The sequence below is a fragment of the Felis catus genome, chromosome A1 (genome assembly GCF_018350175.1).
Source record: "Felis catus isolate Fca126 chromosome A1, F.catus_Fca126_mat1.0, whole genome shotgun sequence".
In the NCBI taxonomy this organism is placed as follows: domain Eukaryota; kingdom Metazoa; phylum Chordata; class Mammalia; order Carnivora; family Felidae; genus Felis; species Felis catus.
Genome location: NC_058368.1, coordinates 122,481,030 through 122,495,342, shown reverse-complemented (window position 1 = coordinate 122,495,342; position 14,313 = coordinate 122,481,030). Strand labels below are relative to the sequence as shown.

The following is a 14,313-nucleotide window of genomic DNA, read 5'->3' as shown; positions in this document are numbered from 1 at the left end:
TAGAGAGCAAAGAAACAATGAGATCACACGTTGAAGAGCATCCTACCAGGGCTAAGAGGAAAATCATCCTAGACCCTTAGGTATGAAGGGACCATTCCTGATCATTTAGTCAAACCTCCCCACATCTTCCTTGACAAGGAAGTTTGGGGCTATGTTTAAGGTCATAGAAGAAATTGGTGTCAGAATCTGGTGCAGTACAACTTCTTTAGAGGAAATAGGGTGGACAGGCTTTATTGTGATTCCCATGAGCCCCACTTCCTGGTGTTTACGTCTTGTATCATCCCCAGCCCCTGAGTGTGGGCTGGTTGTATGGCTTGCTTCTAACCAACGTTATGTAGCAAAGATGATGAGATGTCAGTCCTGTGATTGTGTTCTATTATGTAATGGTCATTCAGTGTTATATGCTCTGCCTTTCTAGCAGACTCACTCTAGAGTTTTGCTCTCCTCACTGAATTTGAAGAAACAAGCTACCATGAGTCCTGCAGCCACAAGGAAATGAATTCTGCCAACATCCTGACTGAATTGGAAGTTGACCCTTCTTTTATTCCTACTTCAATATATCTGTAATCAGAGATGAAATGTTTGCAACTCTTTGCCCTTTTGTAGCTATCTATACAAATTGCCTAATTAGAGTTTTATTGCATTCCTATAGGATTCAGAAAGTAGGGAATATATGTAGAACTTGATTAGACTGGGTGGGATAATTTTTACCAAGAGGAAAAAACAATCAAATATTCCCTCACAAATGGTATTTTGATCCACGATGACTTATTCTTGAATTTTCCTGTACAATTCACTTTATTAGTGTGGATTTGTATTTGAGTTGTCTTTAACATCTGACCAGGGAGTGAACACAAATTTGTCTTTGGACTCTAATAATTACTCTCCATCACATTATTCGTTGGAGAGACTGTGGCAATCAACAAATCAAATGGTACTATCTTCATAGGAAGGAATGTAATGAGTTTTATTTTCCATGGTTTCTTAATAAAAGCAAATAATCACTGTGTCTACATTTTAAAATCTTCATTCACTGATTTAATGTAAGTTAGGGAAAATACTGAACTAGAAACTGGCCATATTTGGAAACTAATGTTGATTTTCAAGCTATCCTCATGGAAAATATTTGACTTCTTGCTAATAAGAAAATTATCTAATTACACAATTCAAAATTAATGGTTATTGTGCAATAGGTGTCTTTCGCAACAACTGCAGAAAAGAAAGTTTGTAAAATTGAGGACAAGTAGCTAAGTATTATACATACTCAGGAAACTACAAAAAATTAATGTCTGTGGATTTAAAAAAATCCACAAAATACAACAAAACCCCCTTTATGTCTCTCTGGGAATTTATGAAAGAAACAGGATTAATGGTATTAAAAAAAATAAACTAGACATTGCTGGCAGTAAAGTCAACATGAAGAAAAAATTAAAAACAGAGACCATGCTATGTAAATCAGGGAGATAAGAGTGCTTTTATTCAGAACAGTACAGTTCCACTTATGTGGACTGGACTCTTCTTTCTGCTTTGGTCATTAAAATCCCTTTAAAATCCTCTGAACTCTCAAAAAATATTGTTTTGAGGGCGCCCCAGTGGCTAAGTTGGTTGAGCATCCAGCTTCAGCTCAGGTCATAACCTCGTGGTTTGTGAGTTTGAGCCCCGGGTGGGGCTCTCAGCTGTCAATGCAGAGCCTGCTTCAGATCCTCTGTCCCCCTCTCTCTGCCCCTCCCCCTCTCATGCACTCGTGCTCTGTCTCTTTCTCTCTCTCTCTCAAAAATAAATGTTTATTTAAACAAACAAACATTGTTTTGTAACCCAAAACATGATCTCATCTGAAGTACTTCAGTCTTTCTCACACATTTTAGCTTCTAGTTGTATGCTGTTCTCTCGTCATTTGGTTCCCTGTGTCCCATCTTGGCCCATGCAGCCAGAGTGTAGACTTAAAGGCAGCGGCCATGCCTCACCTTGTACCATGCTCTCCTCAGAGCCACAATCATGCTTACCATCAGCAGTATGGAGAATGGTTAAGACCTCTGCATTTCCTTCAATGATGCCTACCTACACTTGCTAGCCATATGACTTTGGGCAAGTTACTTCGTCTGTCTTCCTAAACTACAGTCTCCTTGGCTGTAAAATGGGGACAATGACATCCTCAGCCTCCTGGTTGTGAGCAGATGAAGGAAAATAATTCACAACATGTGTTCTGCAGACCACCTGGTCCCCAGGAACCCCTAAGTAGCTGGCAGCCCACTGCTACTCTTCCACACGTAGTTGCTGACTGCTGTGGATAATTCTAATCATCTACCATGTCCAGAAACAAAATGATGGTTCCAGTCTGAAATTAGGAAGTCACATATTTTATATATGCAGATGGGGTTTCCTTGTCTTAGGAATCTACTGAATTTCATTGATATTGTTTCCTTCATCCACACTGTAATAACTCGGAATTCAGGATGGGTCTTATAAACAATTTTCTAAGTAGCCGAAAGATGTTTTGCCTTGTGATCTTAGATTCCATCAAATCCAGTGTAAACTTTATGGATTCTTTTAAAGGAAGATTTTAAAAAGAGAACTGAAGTGCTCACAAGCCTTCTCTTCTTCTATGTTGCTTTCACGCTTTTAACTCTGCCCCATGAGCCCTTGCCTCAGAGTGCTATCATTATGATCCTTTTAATGCCTTAGACAAAGGAACACTGTTTCTCGGTCTTTCGTTGTTACAGACAAATGTTTTTCAAGCCACTTGACAACATTTCAACTTGATATTTGGTACTCTGGAGGCAGAAAGCCACGGTTATTAGAGCACTCTCATAATTAACATGTTTATTTGGTCACTACTGTCTTGAAAAGCCTTAATGATGTTGATGTATGTCCTAATTTTTTCTCAGAACATTTATGGATTTTGCCTGTTGCTCAAGCATAATTATTAATAATGACTCCTTTTATTCTCAGGAGTACCCTGGTTTGGATGACAAATGATATGGATACCCCATGTGACGACTAAGGTAGGTCTGAAATTTTTGGCTTTAATACCTTGTATTTTAATTTTGTCTTTGTTATTCACAAACCTGGCTTTTAGTCAATCATTTGTATGGTCTTGGCAGTGTTCATTCCCTTCTATTTTTGCTGCATGCTGGTTATACAATGAAAAGCAAAACACACATGGCCTAGCTCATGAAGTTTACAGTGTAGTAGAGCCGCTGATATTCATTAATTATACATAAAAAAAAATGTCACAGCTCCTCAGGAGAGGTACAAAATGCTACGGGTACCTATAAAATATAACACACGGGAGGTGGGGTGGAGCCTTACAAGCAATGGAAATACACCTGGATTATTTTCTGCCCCTAAGAGGATGTCATTTTAATATAGTGCTCAAAATGTCACTGTGTTTGCCTTGCATTCGTTTACCATGGTGAGGGGACACTTCAGTACTAAGAGGCTCTTCTCAGGACAGGCATGAAGGTATAATTGTGTGTGTGTGTGTGTGTGTGTGTGTGTGTGTGTGTGTGTGTGTAAAGGGCAAAAGGCAGAAAGTTAATTCTTGGTTTCTATTTAAGTAGTAAAATGATGATGGGAGCAATAAAGAGCAAGGGAGAGAAGTGAAACATAGCAATGTTTGGGATTACATATAATTTTGACATTTCTGGTTTGTTTTTCTCCTGGATTTCTTTTGGAACACTTTTTTAAGCATAGGGCAAAAATGCTCCAAGAATCTTGACTTGTGATGACAGAAAATGAAGCCCAGAGAAAGAAGGCACAGAACCCAGATTCACACAGGGGAAGAAAAAAGTTAAAAGGTGCTCATAGCCATGCTGGCTCCCATAGTACCTGTCTCCTTCCTGAGATCTAGAATGTCAGCACCCCAAACAGATTGTGAGTTGGAAATTCTGGGTCTGCTCACCCAGTTCTGAATGAGCATAAATTCTCTGCGAGGGACACTTTAGACTACAAATATGAAAAATTTCTCCTCCGAAAGAACTGAGGGACCAGAAAGTCAGTATGGGAGAAAGTCTGCTTATGAACAGGGTTCCCAGTTACTGACAAAACACCAGGTGTGTTCATTTACTTCCAAGATCCTACATGATTAACTGGCCTGCTTTGTGTTTATCTGTTGCCTGAAGAGCCCATTTCCAGCACAAATAGGTCCTCAGAAAGACAGGAAATTAAACAATGGCTGTCTAAGTATACAGGGCCAAAGCCACACACACACACACACACACACACACACACACACACACACACACACACACACACACACACAGACTGTTCCATAGTGCCTGCATAGAGAATGTATAAATTATGATGATGCATCTTAATCCCCAGGCTCTGCACTAATCCAGATAAATTTTAGATAAACGTCAACTTAGTGGTTGGCAAATATTTTATCTAGCCAAAGTTTTGCTAAATTGTAAAGACATAATCCTACTTAAAAACTTAGCAAATTCACCAGAGATTAGAAGTAAGACAGTGGCAGTAACGTGTTGATTTTTCACTTAATGATGTGTACTTAACACGTGTGTATTAATGTGTGTCTGATGTGTGTACACATCACATATGTAATTAATGCAAGTTGGTAGAGCAGACAGAGCTCTGACTTAGGGTTCAGAGACCAAGGTTTAAATCCTGGCAGTGCCATTTGTCACTGGTGTGTCCTTGGCAAATCTTTGAGCCACAGTTTTCTCATCTGTATAGTGGAGATAGTGCGATGAAGTTTGGTATCTTCCCTGAGTTCTCAGAATTTAATAAGATGATACATGACAGTACTCAGTAATGCCTGGCATATAGTAAGTCATCTATAAATTGAAGTTGCATTGATTGTGTTTAGGTTCAAAATTCTCATAAATAATTGATGATATAATTGTGGGTTTATTGCTGGGTTTTCCATTCAGTTCCAGTGATCTTTGTGTCTATTTTTATGCCAGTACCATACTGTTTTGATTATTACAGCTTTCTATTCGAACTTGAAGTCTGGAATTGTGTTAGTTCAACTTTTGTTTTTCTTTTTTCAAGGTTGCTTTGGTTATTCAGGGTCTCTCGGCTATTTGGTTCCATACAAATTTTAGGACTGTTTGTTGTAGCTCTGTGAAAAATGCTGTTGGTATTTTGATAGGGATTGCACTTAATGTATAGATTGCTTTGGGTAGCATAGACATTTTAACAATATTTGTTCTTCCAACCCATGAGCGTGGAATGTCTTTCCGTTTCTTTGTGTAATCTTCAATTTCTTTCATCAATGTTTTATCGTTTTCAGAGTACAGGTCTTTCACCTCTTTGATTAAGCTTATTCCTAGATATTTTATTGTCCTGTTGTATTGTTTTTGTTTGTATTTGTAAATGGGATTATTTTCTTAATCTCACTTTCTGCTTCTTCATTATTGGTGTATAAAATGCAACAGATTTCTGTACATTGATTTTGTATCCTGCGACTTGACTGAATTAATTAATCAGTTCTATTAGTTTTTTTTGGTAGAGTCTTTAGGGTTTTACATATATAGTATCATGTCATCTTCAAATAGTGAAAGTTTTACTTCTTCCTTACCAATTTGGATTCCTTTTATTTCTTTTTGTTGTCTGATTGCTGTGGCTAGGACTTCTAGTACTGTGAAATGGATGGAGGTAGAGTATAATGCTAAGTGAAATAAGTCAGTCAGAGAAAGACAAATACCATATGATCTCTCTTGTATGTGGAATTTAAGAAACAAAACAACAAACAAAGGGGAAAAAAGGGAGGGAGGGAGAGAGAGAGGGACAGACAGACAGACAGACAAACAAACCAAGAAACAGACCCTTAACTATAGAGAACCAACTGATGGTTATCTGAGGGGAAATGTGTGTGTGTGTGGGGGGGGGATGGGTGAAATAGGTAAAGGGGATTAAGGAGTGCACTTATGATGATGAACATGGAGTAATGTATGGAAGCCTTGAATCACTATACTGTACACCTGAAGCTAATATACCACTGTATGTTAACTATCTAGGAATTAAAATTAAAAACTTAATAAAAAATTCTCATATATAAACCAGATGAAAACTTAATATCTCCACATCATGGTTTTCTCACGTTGAATGTGGTCCAACTTCTCTAATCACTTATCACAAGTTATTATAGAGATCAAGTAAGATACTATATAAGAAATCATCATGAAAACTACCAATGTCTTTACATCACTAAATTCTATTCCTGCGACCAATATTACACTATATGTTAACTAAGTAGAATTCAAATAAAAACTTGAAACGAATAAACCAAGCTACCAATATCTTTACAAATATAAAGCATTACCCTTTTCTGTCCATTGTCTGAGTTTATAGCAACTTGTGTTATTTGCTTGTTTTCACTTAGCACAGATTCCCCAAATGAAGGACATACATCCCTATATGTCACCTTTTGTCTAATGCCAATATTCATTGATTCTGGTATTATTATTTACTAACTGTGACCTTGAGTGAATTAAGCTCAATGTGCTCATTTTTTTTTTTAATTTTTTTTTCAACATTTATTTATTTTTGGGACAGAGAGAGACAGAGCATGAACGGGAGAGGGGCAGAGAGAGAGGGAGACACAGAATCGGAAACAGGCTCCAGGCTCCGAGCCATCAGCCCAGAGCCTGACGCGGGGCTCGAAATCACGGGCCGTGAGATCGTGACCTGGCTGAAATCGGACACTTAACCGACTGCGCCACCCAGGCGCCCCACTCATTTTTTTTTTTTAACCTTCAAAATGGGGACAATAAACCTACCTCAAGGGACTGTTACAGGAGTTCAGTGAGGGTTACCTGTCATGTTCAACAAGGACTTTGTTGACGCACCAGGTTGTGCATTCTCTCCTGCACATTCAGTACATTCAAGGCTGTCCCCTTGGACCCAACTGACCTGTGGATGATGCGCTGGCTCTGCAGGTAGTCCAGGGCCATGGCCAGCTCACAGATGAAGAGCTTCACGGTGTCTTCCTGGAAGCGGACATTCTGCTGCAGGTGATAACGCAGGTCCCCGCCCAGCAGGAGGTCCACTACCATGAACATGTCCTCCTCATCTTGGAAGGAGTACCTGGAATAGAATTAGAAATGAAAGTGTATCAAATACATTTACACGCTAAGGAGGCCCAGAGGCAAATCACACCTCATAGGTCAGAACAGAGTGTTCTTGACCGAAGAGTTCAAGCTCTGGGAGCAGATGGTCTATCGCTAGCTCTGTGACCCTAGACCTTCAGTTTCCACATGTAAAAAGGGGAATAATAACAATATCTACCACATTGATCATAGTAAGGAACAAATATAACATTTAATGTCTCCTGCCTGACATATAGTAAGCACTCAGTAACTATTAGCTTACAAAGCTATAAAGCCCAGGAAGTAAAGAAAACTCCACTCATCCATTTACCAGTAACAATCAGATCCTAACCACACTATTGCAGTAGGTCCATAAAATATGAATTACAAGGTGTCCTGGAACCATTCTCATTCCCAGTTTTCCACACGATCAACTTCATTACCCAGCAACATTATAACAAATCATGTACCACATTAATGATAAGAAAAAGATATAAAAGGGCAATAAAAAAGTAAATACATGGTACAAGGAAGTAATTCACTCAGTCTTTGGGATGGGGAGGTAAGGGAAACCTTCTCAGCAGAAGTAAGACCTGAGTCACATTTTGAAGGATGGTGACAGTAATAACCACAAAATAAAGCCAGTGCCACTGATGTCTCCATTAAGTCACTTCCCCGGGGCAGGTGCTGAAGCCTTCTACAAGTGGCACCCCCAAAATGCTTCTACAAGTGGCACCCCCAAAATGGTCCCCAAAATGTTGGTCCTAAGCTCCTATTTTACAGATGAGGGAATCAAGGCCCAGTAATTTGCACAATGTCAAACACCTAATAATACATGGTAGAGGTGAAGAGTTCTCCGGGTCCAAAAGTAAAATTTGACAGAGAAAAATAGCCCATATTAAGCACAGGCATGGGAAGGAAATAGTGTGAGTGGGGAAAAGAAAATAGTTTGGGTTTGCTTTAACAGCAGGTATGATGGGGCAGCTTGAGCCTAGAGAGGAACACACTGGGCAGATCCCATGACAGGTGCCTGTAAATGAGGCTGTAGGCGTCAGGATGACATTGAAGAGTTTTAGGCAGGACATAGAATCAGGCATGGACTTCACACTTGAAAGAGCATGGGGTGGAGACTTCGAAAGAGGAAATGAGACACAGGAGAGGGTAACTGGCCTCTGCTGTTTGCAAAGAGCCTCTTGTAAAAATGCGTTCCTGCTGCTATGATTTGTTTTGTTTCCTTCAAAGCACAGACATGGTTTCTAGGCACAATAAAGCTCTCTGTATCAGCACTGTTTTGACATGTTTCTTTTGACATAATGTCACTGAGATCACATTTCCAAGTTTTATTTGAATCAAAGAAGTGCCTGCTAGCAGTGCCCAGGGATGCGGACTAATTCCTAGTGACAAATTCTTTGCTTAGGAAAGAAATGTAGAATATCAATCACTTGAAGAACCGTACTTAGTATTTTTTATTCTTCATAACATAATGATCATTGTGCTAAAGAAGGAGGGAACGTGCAAGGAAAAGAAACAAGAGAAACTCAATGAAGCATTAATCTGAGGCAGTAACAATTCTAATGGAGACTAAAAGTCCCTCATGCTTACTGGTCCAATGAACAAAATTTTGTTTACCACCAAAGACTGATTCACAAGGAAGATGACAGAAATTAAGCCCTTGGGGAGGGAGTTTAGACAGAAACACAGGAAGTGCTTTGTAAAAATCTGACAACGAATACTTTTTCATATTGTCTTTTGGAAATGATATTGTTTACCTCAGTGTCATGACTTGCTGGTCATCCCTGCTGTAGGTTTAATGAGCACCAGAGAAGATGCCTGGATCCCTGCCATCTGGTTCACACTGCTTCCCACTGCACTACTACACATTGTATTTGTTGTGTTTTATAGGTCTTCCAGTAAGCAACGATGTGCTAATTAACATCTAATCGTGCCTGGGACCTGTTGCACCTTGGGCTGCTCTCAGTTAATGAAACAGAAATGATGATCCCTCATGGGATATGAGCAAGTCTGTTGGGTTAGGAGGCAAGTGGGGTAGGGATGGTAAAATGGGCGAGGCCTGGGTATCAAGAAAAGGAGAAGAGAGCACTAGCCATAAACATAACTAGATGCCAAGGGAAACAGCCTATATAGACAGGCTAGCACACAGGTCAGCTGTTGACTGTTCGGCTCCCCATGGGAGGCAGGTGGAGGTGGGAAACCGAGCGACATACCTAAGGACTCCTCTCCCATCACTCCGCTTAACTCTAAGTAGGGGCGATGATATTATTAAATTCGCCCTGATGAACAAACTGCTTTTACGGAGACTTGAGTTATTTTTATTTCAAGAACAGACTGATAAAGGTGCCAGGCATGGCGAGTTAGCAACAGTATTCTACTGTGCAAAGGATTATTAATCAAAGAAAGAAGCAGCCCAGGCAAGAGGCAACATGCTTCCTTTGTCCAGTATGAATATAAATTTATTTAATCATGGAGTCAGTTTGGTTGTTAAAAATCATCTTTCTCGGGGCGCCTGGGTGGCTCAGTCGGTTAAGCCTCCGACTTCGGCTCAGGTCATGATCTCACAGTTCGTGAGTTCAAGCCCCGCGTCGGGCTCTGCTGACAGCTCAGAGCCTGGAGCCTGCTTCGGATTCTGTGTCTCCTTCCCTCTCTGCCTTTCTCCCACTCGCACGTGCGCTCTCTCTCTCTCTCTCTCTCTCTCTCAAGAATAAAAATGTTAAAAAAATTTTTTTAAAAATCATGTTTCTCCTGCAGCATATGAGATCTGAAGCCCTTCAGACAGATCTTAAAAACTCTCAGAGAAAGGGAAGATAAGTATTTGATTTTCCAGAACCATATCCAGGAAAATAGGTGGGCATGATACAGTTTGGTGATAACTAGAATATGCAAGTTCATATCGTAGTCTGGTATTTATTAATAAAAGAGTGAGAGCTTTCTTATGCCTTGCCCATTTATCACAGAGACTCGCTGTTGCATTTTTATGACTTTCATTTCTTAGCCGACAGCTCCAAAATTATTAAGTCTGGTCCCAATGAACGTGAAATGCATTGCAGGGCACTCACTGGGATAAGAGGTATGTAGCAGAAGACTACCACCTAGTCAGCCCTGTTCCATCATGTTTGACCCAGACAACTACAATAGCTCTTCCTAGGTCTCTCTGTACAACCTTGGACCTCCCCAATCCATTCTCTACACCCTAGTTCTATTTTTATGTCATGAGTCTTGCATCATCCCACCTCATAAAGCCCTTTCACCTCTTTCCATGGTCTGTAGGATCCTGCATGGTCTGTCTCTGTTTACTTTTTCAGACTTCTCTTTAGATCTTTCTCTTCCATTCCTCCCCTACTAGTTCATTCTCTCTTCAGCCTTAGAAGACTGTGGTGTTGTATGGCTCGCGCCTATCTTCATGATGTTGTCAGTGGCCTGGTTCTTTTCTCTTCATCTTTCACCCTCAGCCCAAGTGACACTTCTTGCAGAGACATTTCTGACACTCCATATTTAATCAGGTCCTCCTGTTATATACAATACCATATTCTTGTTCACAGAATTTAGCATAATTTGAAAATATTTTCTTGTATGCTTTTGAATTGAATGTCTTCATTCCCACAATGCCATCAGGGTGCAGTCCTGCTTTTACTCATCCTTGACTCCTTAGTACCTGGACACTGCCTGAAATGTACCCTCTATAAATAGTTGTAGAGAAAAATAACAAGTTAATAAATGAACTGAAGAAAGGAAGGAGATAAGGTTAAAACACAAGTTTTGGGTGTGTCTGATATACATTCCCTAGGTTCTATTTTTAGAAATTAGCATGGTTACCAATTAAGTTCAAAGAAGTCACTCATATGCCTAAAGGTGTCTCATGGAAGCCATCTTGAGATAAACTGGCATCTGAGCATTGGAAGAGATCTAAAATATTTCCAATGCAGTGTTTTTCAAATTGTGGCTTATAACCCATTAATGGGTTGTGAAATCAGTTCTGTGGGCTCTAACAAGCTCTTTTTTTGAAGAAATAAAGTAGACTGTAAAGCATAGGAAAAAAAATGTTGTTAACATGTGCGACTAAACATTGTCTATGAAACTTTTGTTTTTGTGAATATAATGTGCGTCTCTGTGGGTATATCTACTGGGTTGTAATGAAAAATATATTTCTTTCTAGGGGTTGCAGTCAAAAAAGTTTGAAAAATGTGACCCTAGGAAAACCTGCTGCTTAAGGCCAAATCCCTATTCAGACTCTACCTGAGCAAGGGTCAGTTCTGCTAGCATTATCTAGAAAAGCAAGGGAAGTGAATTCCTGACATTAGTTATCACTTCTAAAAGTTCTCAGGTTTTGGTGAAAAAAAGATAGCGATTCATTCATCAAAGGAAGAATTAATTAAAAACCCAAAACACAGTTAGAAAATATGTCATTACAGTTGGGCTTAAATATCACATGTGAATTTGGAGCAAATCTGTTAAACGAAACAAACTCAGAGAAGATATCTGCACATTGGTAGTAATTTTACGTACCATGTGGCAAAGAGTATATTAGATATGATGTTTGTAAAGTAATTAGCATAAAACATGGCACATAACATAGTAGTAAAGAACATGGCCCTGGGGCCAGACTCCTTGTGTCCAAATCCCAGGTCTTCCTCTTAATGTCTTTATAACTGGCACAAGTTAGAAAAGCCCTCACCATCCCCATGTATAATGGTACATACCTCATAGGGATATCGGGAAGATTAAGCGAGTTAATATATATTAAGTACTTAAAACAGTGCCTGGAAGATAGCTTGTAATGGGTAACTGTTAGCTCTTATTTTAATTACCTTTCTCTTTCCATCCATGAATATTAAATATAGCTCTGGTATGAAGCAGATTAATTTTATGCAGCTGTTTCCTCTTATTTTATAAGAGGCAATTATATGAAGACATTTACTGCCAATGGTCTAAGCAACATGGTTCCCGTTAACTGAACTTTTACTATGTGTCTGATACCATGTTAGGTACTTTGTGTGTTAATATATTTAATTGTTACTACAAACATATGAGGTAAATAGTATCATTTCCCCATTTTTATTGATCCTAAGGAGTCACGTTTAATCCTCAAAAAAAAAAAAACAGCAAACCAAATCCATCAACATACTAAAAAAATTCTACACCATGGCCAAATGAGATTAACACCTGGAAATCAATTAATATAATACAACATAATAATAAAATTAAGGACAAAACATATGATCATCCCAATAAATACAGGAAAAGCATTTCACAAGATACAACACTGATTCATGATAAAAACTTTTAATGAACTTGAAATAAAAGAGAGCTTCCTTAATCTGATATAGGGCATCTGTGATAAAACCTACAGTGACCATGATACTTATTGGGAAAGGCTGAATGCTTTACCTCTAGCATCAGAGGGAAAGCAAAATCATCTGCTGTCACTTCTATTTAGTGTAGTACTGGAGATTCTAGCCAGTGTAACTAGCTAAAAGAAAATAATAATAATAATAATAATAATAATAATAATAATAATAATAAAAAATCAGTAAAAGACATACATATCAGAAAGGAGGAAACAAAACTACTTTTAATCACATACAACATGATTCTGCATAGAAAATCATAAGGAAACCATGAAAAACTATTAGAAAAATAAAATATGTAAGGTTGCAGAGTACTAGATTGATATGCAAAAATCAATTCTATTTTTCTAAATAAGCAATAAACAGTATGAAAATGAAATTAAGTACAACTGCATTCACAAAAGTTTCAGAAACAATAAAATGCTTTGGAATAAATTTAGGAAATTTTGTACAAGACTTTGCTTAGGAAAATTAAAGAGTTCTAAATAACTACTCCGTGTTCATGGATTGAAAGACCCAAATATTGCTAAGATTTCAGTTATGCCCAAATTGATCTATAGAATCAAGGCAATTCCTATCAAATTGCCACAAGCTTTTTCTTTTTGCATAAATTGGCAAGCAGTTCCTAAAATTTACAAGGAACGGCAAAATATCTAGAATAGCCAAGATAATTTTGAAGAGGAAAAATCCAGAAGACTTTACCTTTCCAATTCCTAAATGTCCTATAAAGCTATACTTGTTAAGACAGTGTGGTACTGCCGTAGGATAGCCATATAGGTCAATGGAACAGAATTATGAGTCGAGAGATAAAGTTTCATAGTCCATTGATTTTTGGCAAAAGTACTGGGAAAGGAGAGTGGATTTAACAAATGGTGTTTGGACATTAAAAAATTAAAAAATTAAATGAATGCATCCATTAAAAAATTGATGAATTAGACATTACCACAGTTCAAAACTTTTGCACTTCAAAAGACACCATTAAGAAAGTGAAAAGGCAAGCAACAGAGTAGGAGGAAAGATCTCCAAAATATATAACCAATAAAGAATTATATCCAGAATTTACAAAGGACTATTACAACTCAATAATAAGACAAGCCAATCAAAAAATGGGAAGAGATATGAACAGATATTTCACTAAGGAAAATACACATGAAAAGGTGGTCAATATCATTAGGAAGTAGAAAAGTGGAAATTAAAATCACAAATGTCATGCCTATCTGAATGGCTACAATAAATAAGAGATGATAAGAAATGTTGGTTTAGGATGCAGAGAAAAGGGAACCCTCATACACCTCTGGTGAAATGTAAATGGTGCAATCACTTTGGAAGGCAGTTTGTGAGCCTCTCAAAAAGTTAAACATAGTACTACCATTTCACCTAGCAATTCTACTCCAAGATATCTAAGCAAGAAAAGTAAAACATATTTCCATGAAAAGACCTGTACATAAATATTTGTTGCAGCCTTATTTGGAATTGCCAAGAACTAGAGAAAAGCTAACTACTCATTAACTGGTGAATGGACAGACAAAATGAGGCATATTCATCCAGCGGAATAGATTTCCCCACTAACGAGGAATGAGCCACTAGCACATTCTATAACACGGATGAGCCGCATGAACATAATGCTTTGTGAAAAGGAGCCTGGCACAAGAGATTACTTATTTGTAATGTCACTTACATGAACTTGCCAGAATGGGCCAATGTATAGATACAGAGAACAGATTAGTAACTGCCTGGGGCTCAGGGTGGGGCATGGGATTAACTCTAAATGGGTACAAGCAATCCTACTGGGAGGATGAAAAGATTTAGAAATCAATTTATAGCAATTATTGTACTACTCCCTAAAATTGCTAAAGATCACTGAATGGTTCCCTTGAAATGAGTGAATTTTATGACATGTA

General features: G+C 38.3%; 1 protein-coding gene and 1 long non-coding RNA gene across 3 annotated transcripts in view; one reads left to right on the top strand and one right to left on the bottom strand.

Annotated features, from left to right (window-relative positions):
• Window positions 1-14,313, top strand: part of LOC123386241 — a 137,041-nt gene that overhangs the window by 22,832 nt on the left and 99,896 nt on the right. The window contains exon 2 of the long non-coding RNA XR_006600070.1: window positions 2,950-3,002. This is a non-coding gene — a long non-coding RNA (uncharacterized LOC123386241). The remainder of the gene's footprint in view (window positions 1-2,949; window positions 3,003-14,313) is intronic.
• Window positions 1-14,313, bottom strand: part of STK32A (serine/threonine kinase 32A) — a 133,952-nt gene that overhangs the window by 60,698 nt on the left and 58,941 nt on the right. For both annotated transcript variants that reach the window (XM_045060660.1, XM_006927743.5), the window contains exon 5: window positions 6,874-7,047. In XM_045060660.1, coding sequence (XP_044916595.1) covers window positions 6,874-7,047 — 174 coding nt within the window. The remainder of the gene's footprint in view (window positions 1-6,873; window positions 7,048-14,313) is intronic.